Raw genomic sequence first — 22,111 nt, 5'->3', positions numbered from 1 at the left:
ACAACTTATAAAGGCAGAACCTCTTGCAAAGTGCAGTATAACTTCTTTTTTTGTTGTTTTTTTCCAACTTTTTATTTTGTATTGATGTAGAGCTGATGAACAATGTTGTGATAGTTTCAGGTGAACAACAAAGGGACTTAGCCATACATATACATGTATCTGCTCTCCTCCAAACTCCCCTCCCATCCAGGCTGCCACATAACATTGAGCAGAATTCCATGTGAATAGCATAACTTCTTTATTGTTCCTCCTGCAGGTACATTGCCCTTATATCACCATAACAATAATTTGCTTTTTTTATTGAATGTTGATGAACAAATATATATCTAGTTGTTTTTTGTTGGTTTTTTTTTTCCATTTTTAAAAAAGAATGTCATGGTATGAAATCTTTTTAGAATTCAGAACTGGGAAAATTTTACTTCATTTTCTTTAGATTTTGAGAGCATGTAACATATTCTGTTTCACTTTTATCTTTGCTAACCTGTAGCTAAGAGCCACATTTTGTATAAAACTTAAGTAGCATGCCCTAATCTAGGTTTTCTTATTCCTGTCTCCCTGAAACTTCCTTTTTATATATTGTTAATATTTTTACAATTAACAATTTATAATGAATAGTTTTCTTCCATTGTATGCTTCCTATTTAACTTAATATGGTAAAAAAAAAAAAAGATAAGTAAATAGAAGGTTAAGCCCATGAATAGGAAAAAAAAAAAAAAAAGGATACAACAGGCACCTTTTTAACAACGTATATAAGATTTTATTTAAAAATTTCAGGTAGTGCATCTTTAACAAAGACCTTTTAAGATGTTTATGTTCAGTAACATCTGAATATAATATCGATACTCCTTGATCAAGTAAAACAGATAACTAAGACTTGAAAAATGGTAAAAATAATACCAGAATCTATTCAGTACTGAAAATTCAGTACTTTAAAATGCAACAGTCATCAGTCAGTTCAGTCACTCAGTCGTGTTCGACTCTTTGCGACCCCATGGACTGCAGCACACCAGGCTTCCCCATCCATCACCAACTCCTGGAGCTTGCTCAGACTCATGTCCATCGAGTCAGTGATGCCATCCAACCATCTCATCCTCTGTCGTCCCCTTCTCCTGCCTTCAGTCTTTCCCAGCATAAGGGTCCCTTCAAATGAGTCAGTTTTTCACATCAGGTGGCCAAAGTATTGGAGTTCAGCTTCAGCATCAGTCCTTCCAATGAATATTCAGGACTGATTTCCTTTAGGATTTACTGGTTGGATCTCTTTGCAGTCCAGGGGACTCTCCAGAGTCTTCTCCAACAGCACAATTCAAAAGCATCAATTCTTTGGCGCTCAGCTTTCTTTATGGTCCAGCTCTCACATCCATACATGACTACTGGAAAAAACCATAGCTTTGACTAGATGGACCTTTGTTGGCAAAGTAATGTGTCTGCTTTTTAATATGTTGTCTAGGTTGGTCATAGCTTTTCTTCCAAGAAGCAAGTGTCTTTTAATTTCATGGCTGCAGTCACCATCTGCAATGATTTTGGGGCCCAAAAAATAGTCTGTCACTGTTTCCATTGTTTCTCCATCTATTTGCCGTGAAGTGATGGGACCGGATGCCATGATCTTAGGTTTTTGAATGTTGAGTTTTAAGCCAGCTTTTTAAAGCAACAACAATCATTATAATTTTTTTAGAATTCTATATTGTGAAATATTTTGATACATACTGGGCTTCCCAGGTGGCTTAGCAGTAAAGAATCTGCCGGAAATGCAAGAGACATAGGTTCAATTCCTGGGTCGAGAAGATCCCTGGAGGAGGAAATGGCAACCTACTCCAGTATTCCTGCTGGAGAATCCCATGGGCTGAGGAGCCTGTTGGGCTATAGTTCATAGGGTCGCAAAGAGTCGGACACAACTGAAGCAACTTAGCTTTCTTTTTTTTCCTTTTTGACACATATTACCTATCAGATACCTCCAGCAACTCTTGGCAGAAAGTACAATGTTTATCCCCACTTTCTCTGTGAACAAATCAAGCCTCAAAGAAGTTAAGTGACTTCCCTAGATCATGTAGCTAAGTAAATGGCAAAACTCAGTTACAAATTCAGATCTTCCACCTTCTAGTCCAAGATTTTTCAGTCTGCCATCTCTTTTAAAAGGTGACTTTATTCTTGCCAAAGGTTGGAGTCATTAACTATTTTAAAACTTTTTTAAAAGATAAAAATCTATATTGTTCTACAAACTTCTTTTGTTCTCCAAATAAAAAGTTGATTATCAATGTGTATGAATTCATTCATTTACTCAACAGTTATATTTTAATGCCTATAAGTAAGCTTACAATAAAGAGGCACTTAGGTTTCAGTTATTAATAAAATAGTCAAAAATTCTACCCTCTTAGATATTCCATGAAGAAGGAAGGCTAATTAAATGCAGAATTAATAAAAATCATTTTAAAAGTGTGGTCAAAGTAGAGAAGAGTCGGGTAGTGAAGGAGATTGGGGGACCAGAGCAGCTCTGTCTGCAGAAGTGACATGTAAGCTTAAACCAAAGGAGGAGGATGAGGTGCATACTGAAAATATGTGACGCTTCCAAGCTGAGAGAACACTACCTATGAAATCCAACACTGGAAAGGGTTTTATTTTTTCTAGGGTCTGAAAGATCATAGTAGCTGGAGCACATTAAGGCAGGACATTGGGTTGTATGGAGAGGCAAAGGTTACCTTGTGCAGCATCTTCTGGGCTATGGTAAAGACTGAAAAGTAGACATTAGAAAAATCTATTTCCAAATGAAGAAAATCTCTTTAGATCTTAGATTTATATAGTTACTTTCATACTAACTTTAAACTGAGAATTTTTCTACATTTTGCTATTTTTGGTGTTGTATATTCGTGTACTGTTTCAATTATAACCATAATTTCTTTAAAGTTACAGATGAATTTTTTCTGTAACCTTACAGTTAAGAAAGGAAATTAAATAACTAACATGACATGAGTTAGCTTTAGAGCAAATTGAGGGGTTCGGGTAAAGGAGGTTTTTTCCTTTTCTATGAACATTATTAGTTAATATGCAACCAAAAAACCAGAATTTCATGCTTTTTTATTACTCAATTGATTGTGCTTAAACTTTCCTCTTAAATGTGTATCAGAGGGACAAGCTAGAAAGTGTAGTATGTCTTCTTAAATCATATGATTTTGTTGTGTGTGTTAGTCACTCAGTTATATCTGACTCTGTGACTCCATGAACTGTAGCCCACCAGACTCCTCTGTCCATGGGATTCTCCAGCAGAAGTACTGGAGTGGGTTGCCATTCCCTTCTCCAGGGGATCTTCCTGACCCAGGGATCGAAACTCAGTCTCCTGCACGGCAGGCAGATTTTTACCATCTGAGCCACCAGGGAAGCCCAAATCATAAGATAAACATACTAATAGTAAATAATTTAAATTCTGTCAAAAGACTAAAACAGTTTTTGTTTTTCATTTCAGGCATGCCCATTTGTCATTGATATCTATGCAGACAAATGCAAGCCAAGAATTAAAGCTGTCCATATGGAGGCATGCAGTGGGCAACTTGAGAAGGCCATTTGTAAATCCGTTCTTAACAAAGGCAATGCCAAAGTGATGGATGGCTATGAAAATATAATTATATATACTTATAAGTGTGACACCTGGATAACATCAGTTATTGAAAACAAGGTATCAGTTACGAGGTGGTTCTCCTCATAACTACAGTGGTTACTAACACATTCCATCTTCTTTCTTACCCTATCCTTGCCTAGCAATTAAATAACCCCATTACATTAATAATATCTATAATAATCAGTTTCTTTTTATTCTCAGGTTTCTAACTCAAACTGGGCATGGTAATTTTTATATCTTTTTAAAGTATATTTATTTCTGAGATGCTCATTTTTGTGCTTCTTTTTGAGATAATTTTCTCTCAAAATATGAAAATTAAATATTTGGAGATCTGTGAAGATAGAGCATAATCTGGGTGCAAAGTATTTTATTTAGTTTGTTACTAATGTCTTCACACATACATAGCTGTTTTAAACAGCAGGCATGTTTTAAAGAAATATAAACAAAGTAAAGAATTTAGCCCAACTTTTTTTTCTTTTATTTTTTAATTGGTGGAAAATTGCTTTACAGTGTTACGTTGGTTTCTGCCATACAACAAAGCAAATCAGTCATAATCATATATATGTATATATCCCCCTCCCGCTTGAGCCTCCCTCCCCTCCCCCATCTGACTCCTCTGGATCATCGCATAGTGCTAGGCTGGCTCCTTGTGCCCTATAGCAGGTTCCCACTAAGTATTTTACCCATGGCAGTGTATATGTGTCAATGCTGCTTTCTCAATTTGTCCCACCCTCACCTGCTCCCACGGTGTCCACAAGTCCGTTCTCTACTAGGTTCATCAGTGCCATTTTTCTAGATTCCATATATATGTGCTAATATACGATACTTGTTTTTCTTTTTCTAACTTCACTCTGTGTAAGAGGCTCTGGGTTCACCACCTTCCTGGAACTGACTCAAATTCATTCCTTTTTATTAGCCCAGCTTTTTAACCCAAACTTTGCAGTATCAAAAATCCTGCAGATTATCATCATTTTATCTAATTAAATATATTCTACTGTCTAGGATCTGTTTTTATCAAGCCAGTTATTTCTAGCTTTGGCCATCTTCTGTGCTATGAATACTATTGATGTTGCTTGTGAAGAGGATACTCACATAAGTTCTTTAAGTCAGAGCCACCCAGTTTTCTAAAAAGTATATATTTTCATAAATCTTACTGAAGACAGCTAGGTTTTTAGAACTATTGGCTTATTTCTCTTTGTTCCTGGGTGAGATTTACATTATTTTTATGCCTGTCATAAATTTCTTTAAGTGCTTAAGATTTGTCTGAGTACTGAGTCAATGTGAGTGTATACTATGTAACTAACTCTCCTAGTCATAAGATAGGCCACTAGAACATATACGTGAGACTGCTTTCAAGGAGTTTAGGGGCTAGTTGTAAAAGCAGAATTAATACTCTCAAAAGAGATCAAAGAATAGTTAAGTTATATAGTATTGTTTGTATGTGCAATAGGCATTCTACTGTATCTTTATCTCTTGTAGTTGATATTAGTTGGGACTGTAGAAGTTGGGGAAGGATTTGTGATTAGGGAGGAAGGGAATTGTGGTGTGTAATTTGAGCATGTGGTATAGGATTTGAAGGGTAACTAGGATTTAGATAAGTAGAGGGCTGGCCCTTAGAAGCAGAGGAAACAGTGTAAAGAGAAATATGAGTAAGCATTCATGTGAACTATAAATGAAAGAATGGGAATATCTCCTTTGCAGAAGCAGAGAGCTTTGTTTGGAGGAGCATTTGAAAGGTAAATAATACAGGCTGAATGGATCCAGATTATATATGTTATCTTGAAAACAAGATAGAGGAGTCTAGACTTGAGGAAATAAGATAGGTTCCCCAGCCAGTAGGTTGCCATCTTCAAATGGATCATAACACTTTGGAAAGTGATTCCTAAGATCCTGCATGTTTCTGTTTCTGTCCTCTGTGGTTTTTGTTTGTTTTTGATTATGTGGGGGGCTGTGTGTGTGTGTGTCTGTGTGTATGTGTGTGCGCACACACCCTCTCTGTTTTATTAGGATTAAAAGGGTGGAAGAGAGCCACTATCTTACCTCAGTTTCTCTGCACTTCTGTTACCTTCATTTCTCAACCCTCCATCTCCTTCTTTTTCCTCAAGGAAAATTAAATTTTTCCACCAAAATGAGGTAATAACATTTTAGAGCTTAACATGTGCCAAGCACTTTAATGCATTTGCTTCTCACAACTCAGTGAGGTAAGTACTATCCGCATTTTATACACAAGGAAACTGAAGCGCAGGGATGTTAAATAACTTGCAGAAGGTCACACAGCTGAAAAAAGAAGAGCTGAGAGATGAACCTAAGTAGTCTGTAATGTTGTACTGCCCCTGTGTAGTCATCGGGAGTGACTGCAGGTTCTTTAACAGGGTGCTACTTTAATGTCTACATTTCTCTCATTTATCAGCTTCATTCTGTTTTCTCTCCATCCTAGAAGCTGTCTGTTATCAATGATCTGTCATCTCAAATGTAACTTCTCCCATGATATTAATGTCTGAATTAGTCTGAATTAATGTTTCTGTGTTTCTATAGAACCCTGTGAAAATCTCTATCACAAGACTTGCAAAGTGTTTTGTAACTATCACTTTGTTTGTATATATTTAGTAAAGAAAGGACTAGCAACTTATGAAATCTTTTTTTATAGTCAGACAATAAAGTGATTATTCACATCAACAATGAGCTGAGTAAAAACTGCGTAAACAACAGAGGACTCGACATATTTGCAGTAGAAGTGGCACCAAAATCTACAATGGTAATGCATTGTTTTTTAATTAAAAGCTTTTGTTTTATCAATTTGAAAAAAAATTGCTATTAATGCTATGAATAAATTTGTAGATATGAAGTAAAGTGTAAAATTATTTTGTGTGATATTTGTATTAGTACCATCCTGTACAAGAAGAAAGGAACCGGTTCTAATCCAGTTTTCACTATTTGGTTCAGTGATTATGGGACATTCACTTAACCTCTCTGCTGCAGTCTATAAGTGTCAAATTAATGTGATATCACCAGTTTTAGGTACTTCACAAAGTTAATGTAAAGATAAAGTGATACATGTGAAAACTGTATTGAATATTATATAGAACTACTAAGTAGTATTAATAGTAATTGGACTTCTGATAATTCAAAATATTTTTGTCTCCATTATTAAGATTTTCTAAGGTAACCTAAAAGAGAAAATGCCTCTGAGTGTTAGATAGCCAGCTAAGTCAGGAGCTGAGCAGCTGAAGTTCTGTGTTAGCAGAACTCTAGGCATCTAATTTAGCCAGGAGTTCAAAGGCAGGGAGAGATCAGTAAACCCTGAAACTAGTCTAGTGAAGGGAAAAAGGAAAAAGCTTTCTGTTCTTACCCTTCTCCTCTCTGTACTGTCTATGAAATCCTAAAACAGTCTAGAACAGGGTAAAGAGAACTTATTTTTGCTGTTACTCCAGTGAGGATTTTTAAAAATGCTCTAGGCTTAGTGAGGAAATAATACTTACTTCCCTTTCTGCCACCCTTCTTTATCCACCTTCACAAATACCAACTATCAGCTACTGTATTACAGTAGAATTAGGCTGCATTATTCTGTTGGAAATCAGATTGTAGATTGCAGGTCCCTGCTAAGGACAAATATTAAAGAATTTTATCTGCACAGAGATTTTTTATATAGGTTCTAGAAATGTCCTATTGAAAAATTAGCCCAAAATTATAGTATATAAAAGGAAAGTAAAGGCTTTCTGTTTTTATGTGCAGGTTTGTCAACATGTAATGCCGCTGAATGAACGACAAGAATGGATATATTATTGTGTGTATTCCCTTATATCTTAAACACTGTTTTTAAGAAATTACTGTGTTTGAGACTGTCAAACTAAGAAGAATTATTTCAAGTTTGGTTTGTTATTTGTTGATCACTAACTGATTTGTTGATCAATTTAACTGATGTACATAATAATCTAATTTGTATACATTTGGATTTCATGTCCTTATTACATACTTTATTATTAAAATAGAAATAATTTTTTAATGTGTGGCCTTCTTATTAATTTAATGGGATACTTGGCATATTTCATTTTATAATTTGAAATTAAATTACAGGTAAGCTTTTAAAAAGTAACACTCAATGAATTCTATAAAATCCTATACCCTCTTGATGTATTCATCAAAAAAAATCCTGAAATAAAATATAAACGGCCCAGCTGCAGCCAGGGCCTTGTGCTTTATCCCTGGACTCCGGCCTGTCCATGGAGCACAGTGGATCCAGGACTCCCATCCTCCCGTATAGTTAGAGGCATGTGACTATGAGAGGATCAGGCAGCTCCAGGGCCGCTTTCCTTCCTGCTGCTTCTGATTGGCTGGTGACACGCAGCCCCTCCACCACTTGCTTCTTCACCAGCAGCCTCTATCCTACTGCACCTCTTCACAGCCTTGAGCATGTGCCCTCTCACAGGGCTCTGCCAGTGCTAGAGCCCCAGGACCAAGTTTCTGCTGTTGGCAGCAGCCATCCCAATGAGTCAGAGAACAGTTGGACGTTATGTTTACTTCTAATGAGATCACTGTCTTCACGTACAAGAGGACGTGGACCTCACGTACACGACTGACAGGACTGGTCAATGTGATTTGACCTGTGAAAAAGAAAGTATAACCCTGCAGGAGATCACAGATCCAGAAATAATTTCCCTAATGAGAGGACCTCTACCCTCTGGAAAGCTGTGAGCCATAATCTCACAGTCTTTCTTGATGTCAAAAGCCATGCAAATACTGCTACTAATGTTCTAAAGAAAATGTGTATGGAATTTCTTCAACTAACAATAATAGTATCATTCGCTCTTTCTTGCCGGAAGTTATCTATAAGATGAAACGAACAGATCACAAGCTAGTAATGGCTGTTAACTCACAGACCTTGGAACGTCAGCCATGCGGGAGATGGGACTGTGATACTCTGTGGACACAGTGCATGTCTGTGATAATGGACATTTCGTTTGCCTGAAGCAAATGTAAATATCTTACAGTATCTGTGTGGAATTTCAGGTTTCCTCCTGCAAAAGAATTTTGTATCCCCAGACTACTTGAAGAAGTGGTCACCTAAAGGCATTCAGGTTTTGCTTGAACTGTTAATACCTTTGATGAAAAAAGTTACCATGAGTTTCATCTTGGTTCCATCTCTGACCCTGACAGTGTGTTGAAAGACTGCACATCATTTCTGGGTACCCCGCAACCCCCTGTCCAAGGAAACGTGTACAGGAACCTCCTGCTGGTCTCATGGAGGGATATTTTTTTTTCCATTTATTTTTATTAGTTGGAGGCTAATTACTTTACAACATTACAGTGGTTTTTGTCATACATTGAAATGAATTAGCCATGGATTTACATGTATTCCCCATCCCACTCCTCCCTCCCACCATGCAGGGATATTAAAATACCCCTTGTGCTAGCCCACACCCTGGGAGGTCGGTGGCTCACGTAAGTGATTGTCAGTAATTGCATTTTTACCCAAACCAAAGCAAAACCCTGTGTTGCCAACATACTTCATGGAATGCCTGAGTTCAACCCTTGTTCTTGAAAATCTGGGTCTGCAAAAAGGCACAACAGCTCCTGCCCCAACCTAGGTGAGGAATACAGCTTAACCCAGTGAGGATAAACACACTGAGTTTTGAAATTTGGGGGTACAGATGCAAATACATGAGAAATGCACCATCACCCAGAGCTGACATTTTAAAATTTGCCACATGTTTGTAACTTATTTATTTCAAATATTGTATTCAGCTATGTTATCAGTGTATTGTGGCTGTCAGACTTGTGACCACACTAAAAATCACTAAAAGGAAAAAATGGAATGCAGAAATAGCCACTATAAACTGTAGTTTTCCAATGAAAATACAATTAAAGCAAAATTTGGAGAAATTCCTTTTGTATTAAAATCTAATCACAACAGTAGGAACATTTTGTTCTGATGGTAAATTTTTTAATGGACTTGTGGATTATTTTTAATGAAATAATTTTGAAATAATAGGCATTAAATCTGAATAGTGTTTAACGAAGTAGTACAGTGCATGAAAAACTAAAGCAATTAAAAACTGCATAGCCATATCAGTAACAGAATACTTGGCTAGTAAATGTCAACTTCTGAAATATGAATACCAGTGTATTATTTTTACCCAGCACATGCTAGCACGTAGTTTAAATGTCACTTGCATTTTGGGCCTTTCATTGGATGTCTGTAAAATGGATTGTTATTATCTAGCAGTTTGAGTTCTTCGAGTGATATCTTAAAAAATAATGCTTTCCCTGGCAGGCTAGGCGTTAAGACTTCATGGTTCCACTGCAAGGAGCACGGGTTCAGTCCCTGGTTGGGGGGAACTAAGATCCTGCACGCCACAGGGCATGGCAAAAAAAAAATGAGTACAATTCAAAAAACATTTTATTAATTGCCAAATGCCTTATAAGTCAAGTGTGGCATTATATTCTGTTTCACAAAAGTATTGAGTTGCAGGAAATAAGTTACCTGGTTGTGTTACCAAAAGCGCATAATAAAGTTGCTATCTTTGTTCCCAGTTTTAAAAAGACTTTTTATAACAGGATGATAGGTATCATTGGAAGATGGAGACCCAGAAAGAACAGTGAGCACTTAAACCTTATCTTCCACCACTGTTACCACTTAGACATACCAAGCCTTTTTTCTTCTCATTATTCACTTATTAGAGGGGGGAAAAAAAACCCAGCTATCTTATGATTCCATCTTCAATTACTCAGTTGAAAAGAAAGGTATTTTGTTTCAAGTTAATTTTTCTTCCAAGTGAATGAAAATCCAAGGGCATCAGCTAGTTAATGAATGTAACTATTCCATTTTTGGAAGTAAATGATTTTTTTAAAGGATTACTTCAGTACTGTGGTACTAGAATATCCAGAAAAGTTTAATTCAAGTCCTGAAATACTAGACTCACAGGTTGATAGCAATTCTTTATTCAACCAAAATATTGTTGATTAACATGTAAGAATGTTTTCTTTAAAGGTGCTACCTTTTTTGAGGGTAGTTTTGTACAGATTGACTATTATTTTTAGAGGTAACTTTGCATGTTGTTTAATTTTCAAAGCACAAGGATTACGAAAAAGACCATGTAAGTGCCCCAAGTCTCTCCTTTGCTCTCAGTCCCATCCCTGGCTATCTCCATAGTATCTACATTAAAGCTCTCCATGATGAATTTTATCTACAAACACTTCCTCGAAATTGGCTTTCTTTCCCATTATTATTTATACATGTTCTCGACTTTTCATCTTTAAGAAAGCTCTCATTCCCCATCTATCTCTCATTATTCTGTCCTCCCCTTCACATGGAAATGACTTGAAAGAATTGTCTATATTCACTTTCTTGACTCCCATTCATTCTTTCCAGTTAATTCTATTAGTGATTGTTCCACCAAAGACATCAGTAACTTCCTTATTAAATCCAGTGGATATTTTTGAGTCTTCTTTCCAATGTTAAGACATTGTTGATCTCTCTGACACCAAGCTCTCCAGATTTTCTTCCAACCTCTGACCATTCCTTTTCAAGCTTCTTTCCAACCATACTTCTGTACCTTCTCCCAAAGTCCACATCCTCTCAACTCATTGTAATTCCTTCCTACTCCAAAATTCTACAGTTCCAATATTTTAAAACCAAATTAGTGTTAAATATCAAATGCTGCCAAAGTAATTCTTAAATTACTACATTTGATAATTTTGATTTTCCATTACATTTGTAGTAAGCTATTTTTTTAAGCCAGTGACCTTTTTTAAGATCTATTTTTGGCGTAGGTTAAATATGAAGCAGAAACTTAATATACCACACTGATCATATTTTGGATATAATCCAGGAAAGTGGAAATGTATTTCTGGTTTTGACCACCAGAGGGTGAGCATATTATTTCCTTATTCATTAGTACAGACATATGCCAGAGAGAGATACAGAGACAGAAGCTGACTGATAATATTTCTCAGCAATGGGTTAAATCCTTTATGACTTCTAAGATTGCTTTGAGGAAATCAATTGTATCATATACACCCATTCTTTTTAGGGAACTGATAAAAAATTGTTTCTGGTTTGTAAACTGGATACTAAATCTTCAGTTCTTTCACTTCTTCATGAAGTTACAGTTTAAGGACATAAAGAGATAGCCCTGCTAGCTTTACATGGGATTATAAAGCTTATCTTTGCTACTCAGGCTAGTTTACTTTCTGGAAAAAATAAGAACTAAATAAGGATTTGAGTAAAAAAGAGGCAAATAACAGAAATGATTTAGGGAAGGTAGATGAGATTCATGCAGAGACACAATTTAGGGGCCAGGAACTAGGAATGGTTGCTGAAAATCTAAAGGGTAAAGGGTTTTGATTTAAGTGTATACATATAACTATGGCTAATTGTTATCTAAGGAGAAGAAGAAGAGACATTCTCAATTCTTGTGAATAATTCACAAGCTCCATATATTTATGGTATTTGACCACTGTTGATTTGTACTTTAAAAAAACTATTACTCTTATTTTTTTACATTAAAACAATCTCATGACAAACTGTATAGGGATCACTGGAAAAAAGAAAGTCTGCTGGAAACTATTTAGATCAACTCATGGGAGGGAAAAGATTTATTTAAGAGTAAAACTAATGTCTCTGAGTTTGTTATATCTGTAGTGAAAACAGTGTGTTTAACACCGTACACTGAATTTTATTATGTTCTATTATATTGCTTTTTTCCTATAGTTCAATACAACTAATGTTTTATCAGAAATTTATCATTAGTCTTTTTCAACCTGTGGCTTCATTTTATTTCTTGTTAAGTAATTAAATTTTAACTAGTTAAGTGTCATTTCTAATTTAATAAAGCAACAAGAAAAATGTAACCAAATTTACTTAAAGATTTGGGATAGTAAACTTTTCTATTCTACAAAGGGAAAAGGTGGGTAAGTGGCTCTATGTAGCTCCAACTCTGATGAAATACATTCTCTATTTATACACAGCTATGAAAAACTGAAGCTTACAAAGAAAGAATCAGAAGTACTCTCAACAAAAAATTATTTAATTTTTGATACAGGCCAAGCTCTTCATCTTTAAGAGATAGTTTGTATAGAGAAATATCCTAAATTCTTGCCACAGTGCAATTCTAGCTTCTTCAAGTAGTGCATCTTATATTTGTACATAAGGAAGTGTTCAGTAAAACCGGATGGCCAACTGTTTTCCTATCCTGAAGCACTTAAAACTAGCAAGAATATACTTGAGGTCAAAATCTTACAGATCCTAATGACATGAACACACTTGTAAACTCTGGTTCATCCATAATTAGATTATTTCAGTTTTTCTCTACACAACTCTTATTAAGTCACAGTTTATTATCTGAAAAATATCATTCTAACACACATAGAGCTCAAATCTCCCTCCCCACTTTTGTGAAAGCCTGTACAAGACCTACATCATCATTTGAAGTACTCAGGAACCAATGGGGAATTAAAACGATTTCAGCATTTAATCAACCCACCTTTATTACTGGATATCTGGAGGGTCATCCTTGAACAGTCAACTCAGGGAGATCCACCCATGTGCCAGGACCCACCTTAACCATAAAATCTACATCAAAGACAAACAGATATCCTAAGCCTGTGTGTCCCAAAGGAATTGTGTAGTGATTTCATTAATACAAAGATTCTGACTCGGATGAGGAACAAAGCCTGTGAGTATGTGTTTCTAATAAGCTGTCAGGTGATACAAGTGCTTCTGGACTGTGGAACATTTTAAATAGCAAGTATCCAGGGCCAGACAATATTCAGAGTTCTACAGCTGCCTTCCTCCCAAATTTTCCCATCATTTGTTCCCAGCCTACTTATTCTCTTCTCCAGGACCCGCTTTTATATGACACTTCACCCAAACTCCCCTTTTAATAACTATTGGCGCAGCCATGCAGTTTGCCACTTTATCTATCTCTCCGGTCACCTCAGATCCACCCATGTACCAGGACCCACCTCAGTGGAGATTACTTCTTGTAATCTTTGGCCTCTAGAATCCCTTCCTTCATTTTGACATCACCTCCAGAGTTTCTTATCTAGATAATAAGAGTGAGAGAAAGAATGAAGTCTAGATAATAAGAGTGAGAGAAAGAATGAAGTACCAAAAGGAAGTTTAAGATAGGAAAGGTGTCTTTGGGGAATCTGAAATCCATCTGAGAGTTACCAGATAATTAAACCTAAAATGTTGTTATCAACGCAAGCTTACAAGTATAAGTCAAGTGATCAATCTGTGCTTAGGAGTTCAGAGAGAAGAGAAAGTAATCCCAATAGACTAAAGTAGGGGAGTTTTACAGGAAATAGAAGAGAGAAACTCTAAAATTTGTACAGGGACTAGATTGGTGAAATGGTATGGAGGTAACATTTAAGGAGAGGGAACAATGTAAGCACAGGTGCAAGGGTAGAAAAGATGAAGTAAAGGATGTGAGGAGATCAGTGGGTACACCCACCAGAGAAACACAGAGAGTTAATACGCAGTTCCTGGATGGCAAGTTAAAAAAATTAGTTCTCTTCATTGGTGATGGAAGGCACGAGGTTACAGATGGGAGTGACATGACTAGGATGATCCTACTCCCCACTGTGCCTACCACAGTTCTAATTTATACCACCGAGCAAGAGTAATTATAATGATTATTAATATCCTCCTTTTCATCATTCAAAGTGATCCAGTTTGAACAATAAATTATATAGTCACCCCAGACATAATGAAATTAGTATTTCACTCAAATGGATTAGAATACTGGTATGCAGCGTGTGGTCCCCAGATGTGTGATTCACAAATGGAGAGAAAAAAAAATACATAACACATTTCTAAAGATACACATAGACGTTAAAAAGAAGACCAACATATTATAAGCTGGTTAGAAGTATGGTTACATTCCCCAAAATTTAAAAATAGTATTTTAAAATTTCCTTTAGAAACAATTGGTAAACATTCAATATTTTATACATATTCTTAACTTTCTTCTTTATTTTACAATTTAACTTAAATTCAAGGTCAGCTTAAGTTCAATGATCTGTATGAGGTTAATGTCAGCATATAATATAAATACAATAGTGCCAATTACAGAATGCCAGCATTGTAAACTTCTTGGTAATTACAGATATAAATATGCAGCATTACTAGAAAGTACATATCTCTGTGTCTTTTATAAACATCTGTTGGAAAAATTGTTTGGGTTTAGCTTCTTAAAAATTGTTTTCTTCCTAGAAAAGCATTAACAATTTTGGAAGTCAAGTAGACTGGTGACCGGTATACAAGGACTTATTAATACAATTAGCAAGTATCTAGCACACATGTTATTTACAATACAGAAGTAGTAGACATGATCTCTCTCTTCAGGAGAAGAAAGAGCTGAGGAAATGAATTACATGTTATCTTATTAAGAGTAATAGTAAATCTTAAATTAGCATACAATGATCATTAAGCATAAACTAGTGATGAGGTAGGGTATGGGAACTGAAGAGGGAAGGAAAGACATGCCCAGTCTGAGGGGGAGAAGGGCAATAAGATTCTCTTGGAGGATTGAAGGAATGAAAGAAGTGTGGTCTGAAGCCAACTAGTGCTTTGATTTGTTTTCAGTCATGCAATACAATATTTTTAAAGATAAATAATGGGAAAAGTCATCTTTTAATAACTATTAAAGGAAATGAGTCATAGACTTTAAAATATTGTGAAGTGCTGTACTAAAATGAGATTATGTTTGGTAGAACCAGTTTGGACAAGTTGGAAAGATTAGTGTGGCTGGTAGATTCAGGGAAATGAGCTAGAACTTATACCTTGAAAGGATAAGAGGGATTCAGAAGTTGCAGGGGCGGGGGGGAGGGTGAAGGAAATTTCAGGCATTTTCTCATGTTTTTCACTCTTCCTAGAGTTTCCTGTATTGTATCTCTGCCTAGTAATATCATAGGCAATAAGTCCGTAGTCATATACTTATTGATTGCCTAATATGTATAGAGCATTGCTTTATTTACTACGTATACAGAGGTGAACAAGCTAGACTTTGTTCCTGCTCTCATTAGATAGTCTATCAGAGAAGATAGATTGAACAAATACTACACACTCGGCCTTTAACATACATGTTTTAAAATGTTTCATTCTTCAACTTTCCTCAATCAAGAAGAAATTATTACACTTCTTGCACTTCTATTTTAAAACTAATACTTTTTTCTATAAAGTTTTAATTCTGTATTAAAATAATTATTGTACAATAAATTTGACCTTTTTTGGGGGGAAGAATGAGGTTATACAGGTCTATTAATTTAACACATGTATAGCTTCATTTAACCACCACCACAGTCAGGATACAGGGTAATTTCAGCACCAAAAACTTCCTTGTACTATCCCTTACCATCACATCCTCCTCTCCTCCCAGCTCTATTTTCCCAGTTCCTGGCAATCACTGATTGTTTTCCATCACTATGGTTTTCTCTATTTGAGACTGTCATATGGGATCGTGTATTAGGTAACCTTCTGAGACTGAATTTTTTCATTCAGCATAATGCTTTTGAGAATTATCCAAGTTGGTGTATCAATAGTTTGTTCCTTTTATTGGTCAGTAGTTTTTCATCATAAAGGCGTACCATAGTTTCCTCAATCATCTGCTAGGTTATTTCCAGTTTTTGGTAATATTAACAGAGCTGATGTAAACATTCAGGTATAGATTCCTCTGTGAATTAAGTTTTCATTTCTCTAGGGTAAATACCTGGAGGTTAACATTCAGGTATAGATTCCTCCGTGAATTAAGTTTTCATTTCTCTAGGGTAAATACCTGGAGGTTAGATTACTGTATCATATGTATGTTTGACTTTTTAAAGAAACTGGCAAAGTGTTTTCCAGATTGGCTCTACTAGTTTGCATTTCTACCAGGTCTGTATGAGAGTTCCAGTTGTTCTGCAACCTCATTACCACTTAGTTTGTCAGTATTTTTTATTTCAGTCATTTGGACTGCAAGGCGATCCAACCAGTCCATCCTAAAGGAGATCAGTCCTGGGTGTTCACTGGAAGGACTGATGCTGAAGCTGAAACTCCAGTACTTTGGATACCTCATGCGAAGAGTTGATTCATTGGAAAAGACCCTGATGCTGGGAAAGATTGAGGGCAGGAGGAGAAGGGGACGACAGAGGATGAGATGGCTGGATGGCATCACCGACTCGATGGACATGAGTTTGAGTAAACTCCAGGAGTTGGTGATGGACAGGGAGGCCTGGCATGCTGCGATTCATGGGGTCGCAAAGAGTCAGACACGACTGAGCAACTGCACTGAACTGAACTGAATAGATGTGTGGTGTTATTTCACAGTAGTTTAAATTTGCATTTCTCTAATGGCCAGTGATGGCTCAGATGGTAAAGCGTCTGCCTGCAATGTGGAAGACCGGGTTCAATCCCTGGGTCAGGAAGATCCCCTGGAGAAGGAAATGGCAACCCACTCCAGTACTCTTGCCTGGAAAATTCCATGGACAGAGGAGCCTGGTAGGTTACAGTCCATGGGGTCGCAAAGAGTTGGACACAACTGAGCGACTTCACTTCTAATGGCCAATGATATTGAACAACTTTTCATATGCTTCTTTACTATCTGTGTAAATCCTCTTTAATGAAGTATCTCCTAAGTCTTTACCTATTTTAAATTGAGTTGTTTTCTTACCATTGAGTTTTGGGGATACTTTATAAATTCTGGATACAGTTTTTGTTGGATAGGTGATTTGCAAATATTTTCTCCTAGTCTATAGTTTGCCTTTTCATTCAAATTGTGTCATATGGAGAGCAAGTGTTTGACGAAGTTCAATTTATCAGTTTTTCCTTTAATGGATCATGCATTTGGTGTCAAGACTAAGCTGTTCCCTAGGCTTGCTTCCCTGGTGGCTCAGAGGTCAAGAATCCACCTGAAATGCAGGAGATGTGGGTTTGATCCCTGGGTTGGGAAGATGCCCTGGAAATAGCAACCCAATCTAGTATTCATGCCTGGGAAATCCCACTGACAGAGGAGCCTGGCAGGCTACAGTCCATGGGTTACAAGGGAGTCAAACGTGATACAGTGACTAAACAACAACAACAAAAACAATTTCAGAACCATTGACTACAGATGACTTTAACTTTCATTCAACTAAATTTTAAGCACTTGAATAATTTACAGGTGTAAATAGAGTAAATTTTAAATGGTTTTCTATTACTGACACATGTAGGAACAAGTCATTTTAGCAAATTATAAATAGATCAAAATTTAACATAATGAACTAATTCTACGGCCATAAAGAACCTATGATTTAGGTTTAACAAAAGAACAAACATGCCATTTGCTGTGTTGTTCAGTATTAATTTGTATGGGGATGTGGAATCATCAATTGTTAATAGTTACCTGACAGCTGCAAATAATTGAAAATTCTTGTAGAAGATTATCTACAACATACCTATTTCATCAGATTTCTCATCGTTGAGGGACTGCCTTACAGGCCAGAAAGAACTCTTAGGTAGGAGAGAGATTTGGGTCACTATTCTAGGCCTAAACTGGAGACCATCCCAATATTCCTCAATACATAGTGTTACACCATTACTTGATACCACCAGATAGGAAGTTAAGTGTACACAAAGGGTTGTGTTTTATTTTTAAACAACAGTATGATACATAGTTTTATTGTATGCCATACAGGTGCTAGTTTCTAAGGCCTTGTCTATGTGTTGTTAATGGGTTGCTTTTCAGTATTTTTTATTTTGATAATCAGTTTATGTATAAGTCATACAACATGTTAAATGGCTAGTGCCACTAATTACCCACTTCACTATCCAGTGTTTCCACTGTAAATTCTACACATGTCTTTTTCATTATAAATTCCATATGCATACGATTTGCAATTTGTTGATGTCATCAAAGATTGCTATCCTATAGTAAACATATTTCTTTAAATCATTATAGTTGGAATGCAAATAATGATTTGTGAAAGGTGAAGGTAAAGCTACCTTAATGAACACCATATTTGGAAATGGAATTTGACCAAGCATTGTACACTTATTTAGCAACAATTTAACCAACCTCCTATTTATATGCATATGTATATGTAAACAGAGAAATCATTCACAGAATGATTCACAAGAACTCTTTCACAGAATCGCCAACTGCTTGTTCCTTGACCTAGATCAAACCTAGCAAAATTCAAGATAATTTGCTTTAGGAAGGTTTCTAAATGGCATGTTAATAACTTACTTAAGAAGCAAATCTTGAGGCTTCCCTGCTGGCTCAGTGGTAAAGGATCTACTGCCAGAGCAGGAGAATGGGTTTGATCCCTGATCTTAGTTGCTGCGGAGCAGCTAAGCCTCTGCACCACAATGATTGAGCCTGTGCTCCACAGCCTGGGAGCCGCAACTATTGAGCCCACTCAACACAGCCAAAAATAAATAAGATTATATTTTAAAAAAAGAAGTAAACCTTCCTTGCCTTTGAATTAACCTAATAGATCTGAATTCAGGTTTATGGATGGTTAGATGGTTAGATGACGTATAGAACACGTCTAAATCTTCCTGCTGGATTGATGTTCCTAAAGAAGTTCTCTTTCAAAGTTAAGAAAAGACTTTTTCACACTGCAGTGCTTAGCCTTTAAATGTTGGAGTATCTCAGAACTTGGTGTTGGACTCTTTTTTTTTCCCCCTGTATTCTCTCCCTAGGTGACCTCATTCATTCTCATGTTTTCAAATGCTATCTATATGCTAATGGAATATAAATTCATATCCCTTGACCAGGTCTCACTTCTAAGCTCTAGACCTCTACGTCTAAAACCTTACTCTATTTCTCCTCTTGGAGGCCTGACAGGCACCTCAGATCCTGCATATCTAAAACAGAATTCATGACTCTGCCATACCAGCCTCCAACCCCACATTTTTTTCATAGAGATTCCAGTCCCAGATTGCCAGGATACACTACTCCTTTTCACTAGGTGAATACCCTATTCATATAGTTTATTAGTAAGTTTGGTTGACTCTACTTTCTGAAAATCTCTTGAGTCTATTCACTCCTATATATCTCCATTGACTTCCATCTAGTACAATCCACCCACTATGGTTTTAAACTTGCCAGTCTGGTTTCACTTCATCCACTTTCTTTTACTCATCCACACAGCAGACAGAGGGATCTCTTAAAAATGCTATTATGAGAATAGTATTTCTCTGCCTAAAATACTTTTGGCATGCTACAACAGGGATAAGACTTGAAGGCATTTTGCTATTTAAATAAGCCAGACACAAAAGAAGAAGTATGGTATGATTCCCCTTATATGAAAATGGAATAACCAAATTCACAGAGACAAAGTAGAATGATGGTTCCCAAGGGTTGAGAGGGAGGAATGAGATATTATTATTTAATAGGTACAATGTTTCAGTTTGGGATGATGAAAAGGTTCTGGAGATAGTGGTAATGGTTGTGCAATTAAAGTACTCAGTGCCACTGAATGTGCTTAAAAATGGTTAAAGTGGTGACTTATGTATATTAAGGGAGGGAATATTTGTATACTTGTGGCTGATTCACATTGTTATATGGCAAAAACCAACATAACATTGTAAAGCAATTACCCTCCAATTTAAAAAAAAAAAAAACCTTTTGGTTGCTTGTTGCTGTTATGATAAAGATCCCAATGTTTGACACCATCTAGAAGGCCAGACATGATCAGGCCCTCTATCCCTCAGTTTCTATGTTACAGTTACACTGGTTGCACTTTACACACTTATAGTGTGTAAACAGTTACACTGATTGCAGTTTAAATCTCTGATGACACAGAATTTCCTTCTTACTTCAAACCTGCCCCCTTAACATTCCCTCTCATGGAATGAAATGTTCTTTCCTCCTGTTATGCCGGATGTCCGAATCCCCGAGCGGGAAGAGAGAAAGCTACCAAGAGACAATGCAAAACGCAAGAAGGAAGTTTATTGCTAGCTCGAGCTAGGGCCCCCGCTGTGTCCAACGCAGTGGCGCACAGGCTGAGAGCCCCGAGCCCGGTTTTTCTACCCATATTTATAGGCCATCCAATTTCAAACATAAGCAGGGGTCAATTAGCGAAGCGGATTGGTTACATGTTGGCGCGCGCGGGACTTTTCCGAAAACAAGTTCTGATTGGCTGTATCTGGGTGGCCTGATAATCGTCCTAGTTGCCAGAGGAGGGTCTTTCCCTTCCCGCCTCTGTCTCCTATCATGGCGTTATGTTTGCTCTTCCTACATTCCGTTTGTTCTTCCTACACCTCCTTTTTCACCTGACCAACTACTGCTCATCCTTCCAGTCCTCAGCTTATACATCACCTTCTCCAGGATGCTTTTCCTGACTCCCTGCAATGACAGATCCTCCTGTTTACCTTTTAAAGCACCTCTATTGTATTTGTAGCATTTATCCCCATTCTGATTTATTATTCAGTATTTGTCTGCTCTAACATATTGCAAGCTCTGTGGGACCAGGGACTGTTCTGACTTGTTTACCTTTTTTCTTTTTTTCAAGATTGACTTATTTATTTTTGGTTGCACTGGGTCTTTTGTGCTGTGTGTGGGCTTTCTCTAGTTGTGATGAGCAGGGGCTACTTGTGCAGGCTTCTCATTGCAATGGCTTCTCTTGCAAAGCATGGCCTCTAGGGTGCACAGGTTTCAGTAATTGCAATGCTTAACACCTTTTAGAGAGCTGGTGCTTAGTACCAGTTCAAAATACATCTGTGGAGTGAATGAATCAATGAATGGATGCCATCTAAAGGATAACTCATTAATGAAATAACATGAGAATTACCACTTAAAAGAGGTAATAAAAAGAAAAAATATTTTTATTACTATAGAAACTATAAATTCTGTATACAAAGCATGGAAGATCCAAATAAAGCACAGAGAAAAATATAAGAATTATTCTATCCCACAACTCAGAAGTAATCATTGTTATATACGTTGATCTATTTTCTTCTAGTCCTTTGCATGCATTTCTAAAAGAAAGAAATTAAATCACTCAAGTAGGATAATACTATATATATAATTTTCAATGGATAAATTATAGTTTATTTACATCAGTTTATTTTCTAATTAATTTTAATTGGAGTATAGTTGCTTTACAATGTTGGTTTCTGCTGTCCAGCAGAGTAAATTAATTATCTCTCTTTCTCTCTTTCGTCACTAAGTCGTGTCTGACTCTTGTGACCCCATGGACTGTAGCCTGCCAGGCTCCTCTGTCCATGGGATTCTCCAGGCAAGAATACTGGAGTGGGTTGTCATTTCCTTCTCTAGGGGATCTTCCCGACCCAGGAACTGAAGCCGGCTATCCTGCATTGCAGGCAGATTCTTTACCAACTGAACTAGGAGGGAACATATATCCACTCTTTTTTAGATTTCCTTCCCATTTAGGTGACCACAGAACATTGAATAGAGTTCCCTGTGCCACACAGTAGCTTCTCACTGGCTATCTATTTCGTACATAATAGTGCATGTATGTCAATCCCAATCTCTCAACTCATCCCACCCCCGCTTCCCCCTTGGTAACTATGTTTGTTCT

General features: G+C 36.7%; 1 protein-coding gene and 1 pseudogene across 1 annotated transcript in view; both read left to right on the top strand.

The window, feature by feature from the left end:
- The window catches only part of EFCAB7 (EF-hand calcium binding domain 7), a 53,582-nt gene extending 45,972 nt beyond the window's left edge, over window positions 1-7,610 (top strand). Inside the window, exons 12-14 of the mRNA XM_020885558.2 lie at window positions 3,455-3,664; window positions 6,255-6,362; window positions 7,340-7,610. Of these exons, the coding sequence (XP_020741217.2) occupies window positions 3,455-3,664; window positions 6,255-6,362; window positions 7,340-7,414 (393 nt within the window). The 3' untranslated portion in view covers window positions 7,415-7,610. The remainder of the gene's footprint in view (window positions 1-3,454; window positions 3,665-6,254; window positions 6,363-7,339) is intronic.
- A 217-nt stretch (window positions 7,611-7,827) lies between these two features.
- Window positions 7,828-10,028, top strand: LOC110132390 (glycerophosphodiester phosphodiesterase 1 pseudogene; annotated as a pseudogene).
- Window positions 10,029-22,111: the final 12,083 nt, after the last annotated feature.

Source organism: Odocoileus virginianus, chromosome 5, assembly GCF_023699985.2.
Source record: "Odocoileus virginianus isolate 20LAN1187 ecotype Illinois chromosome 5, Ovbor_1.2, whole genome shotgun sequence".
Lineage (NCBI taxonomy): Eukaryota > Metazoa > Chordata > Mammalia > Artiodactyla > Cervidae > Odocoileus > Odocoileus virginianus.
Note: the sequence above shows the minus strand (reverse complement) of the source record. Positions and strands in the feature narration are given on the sequence as shown.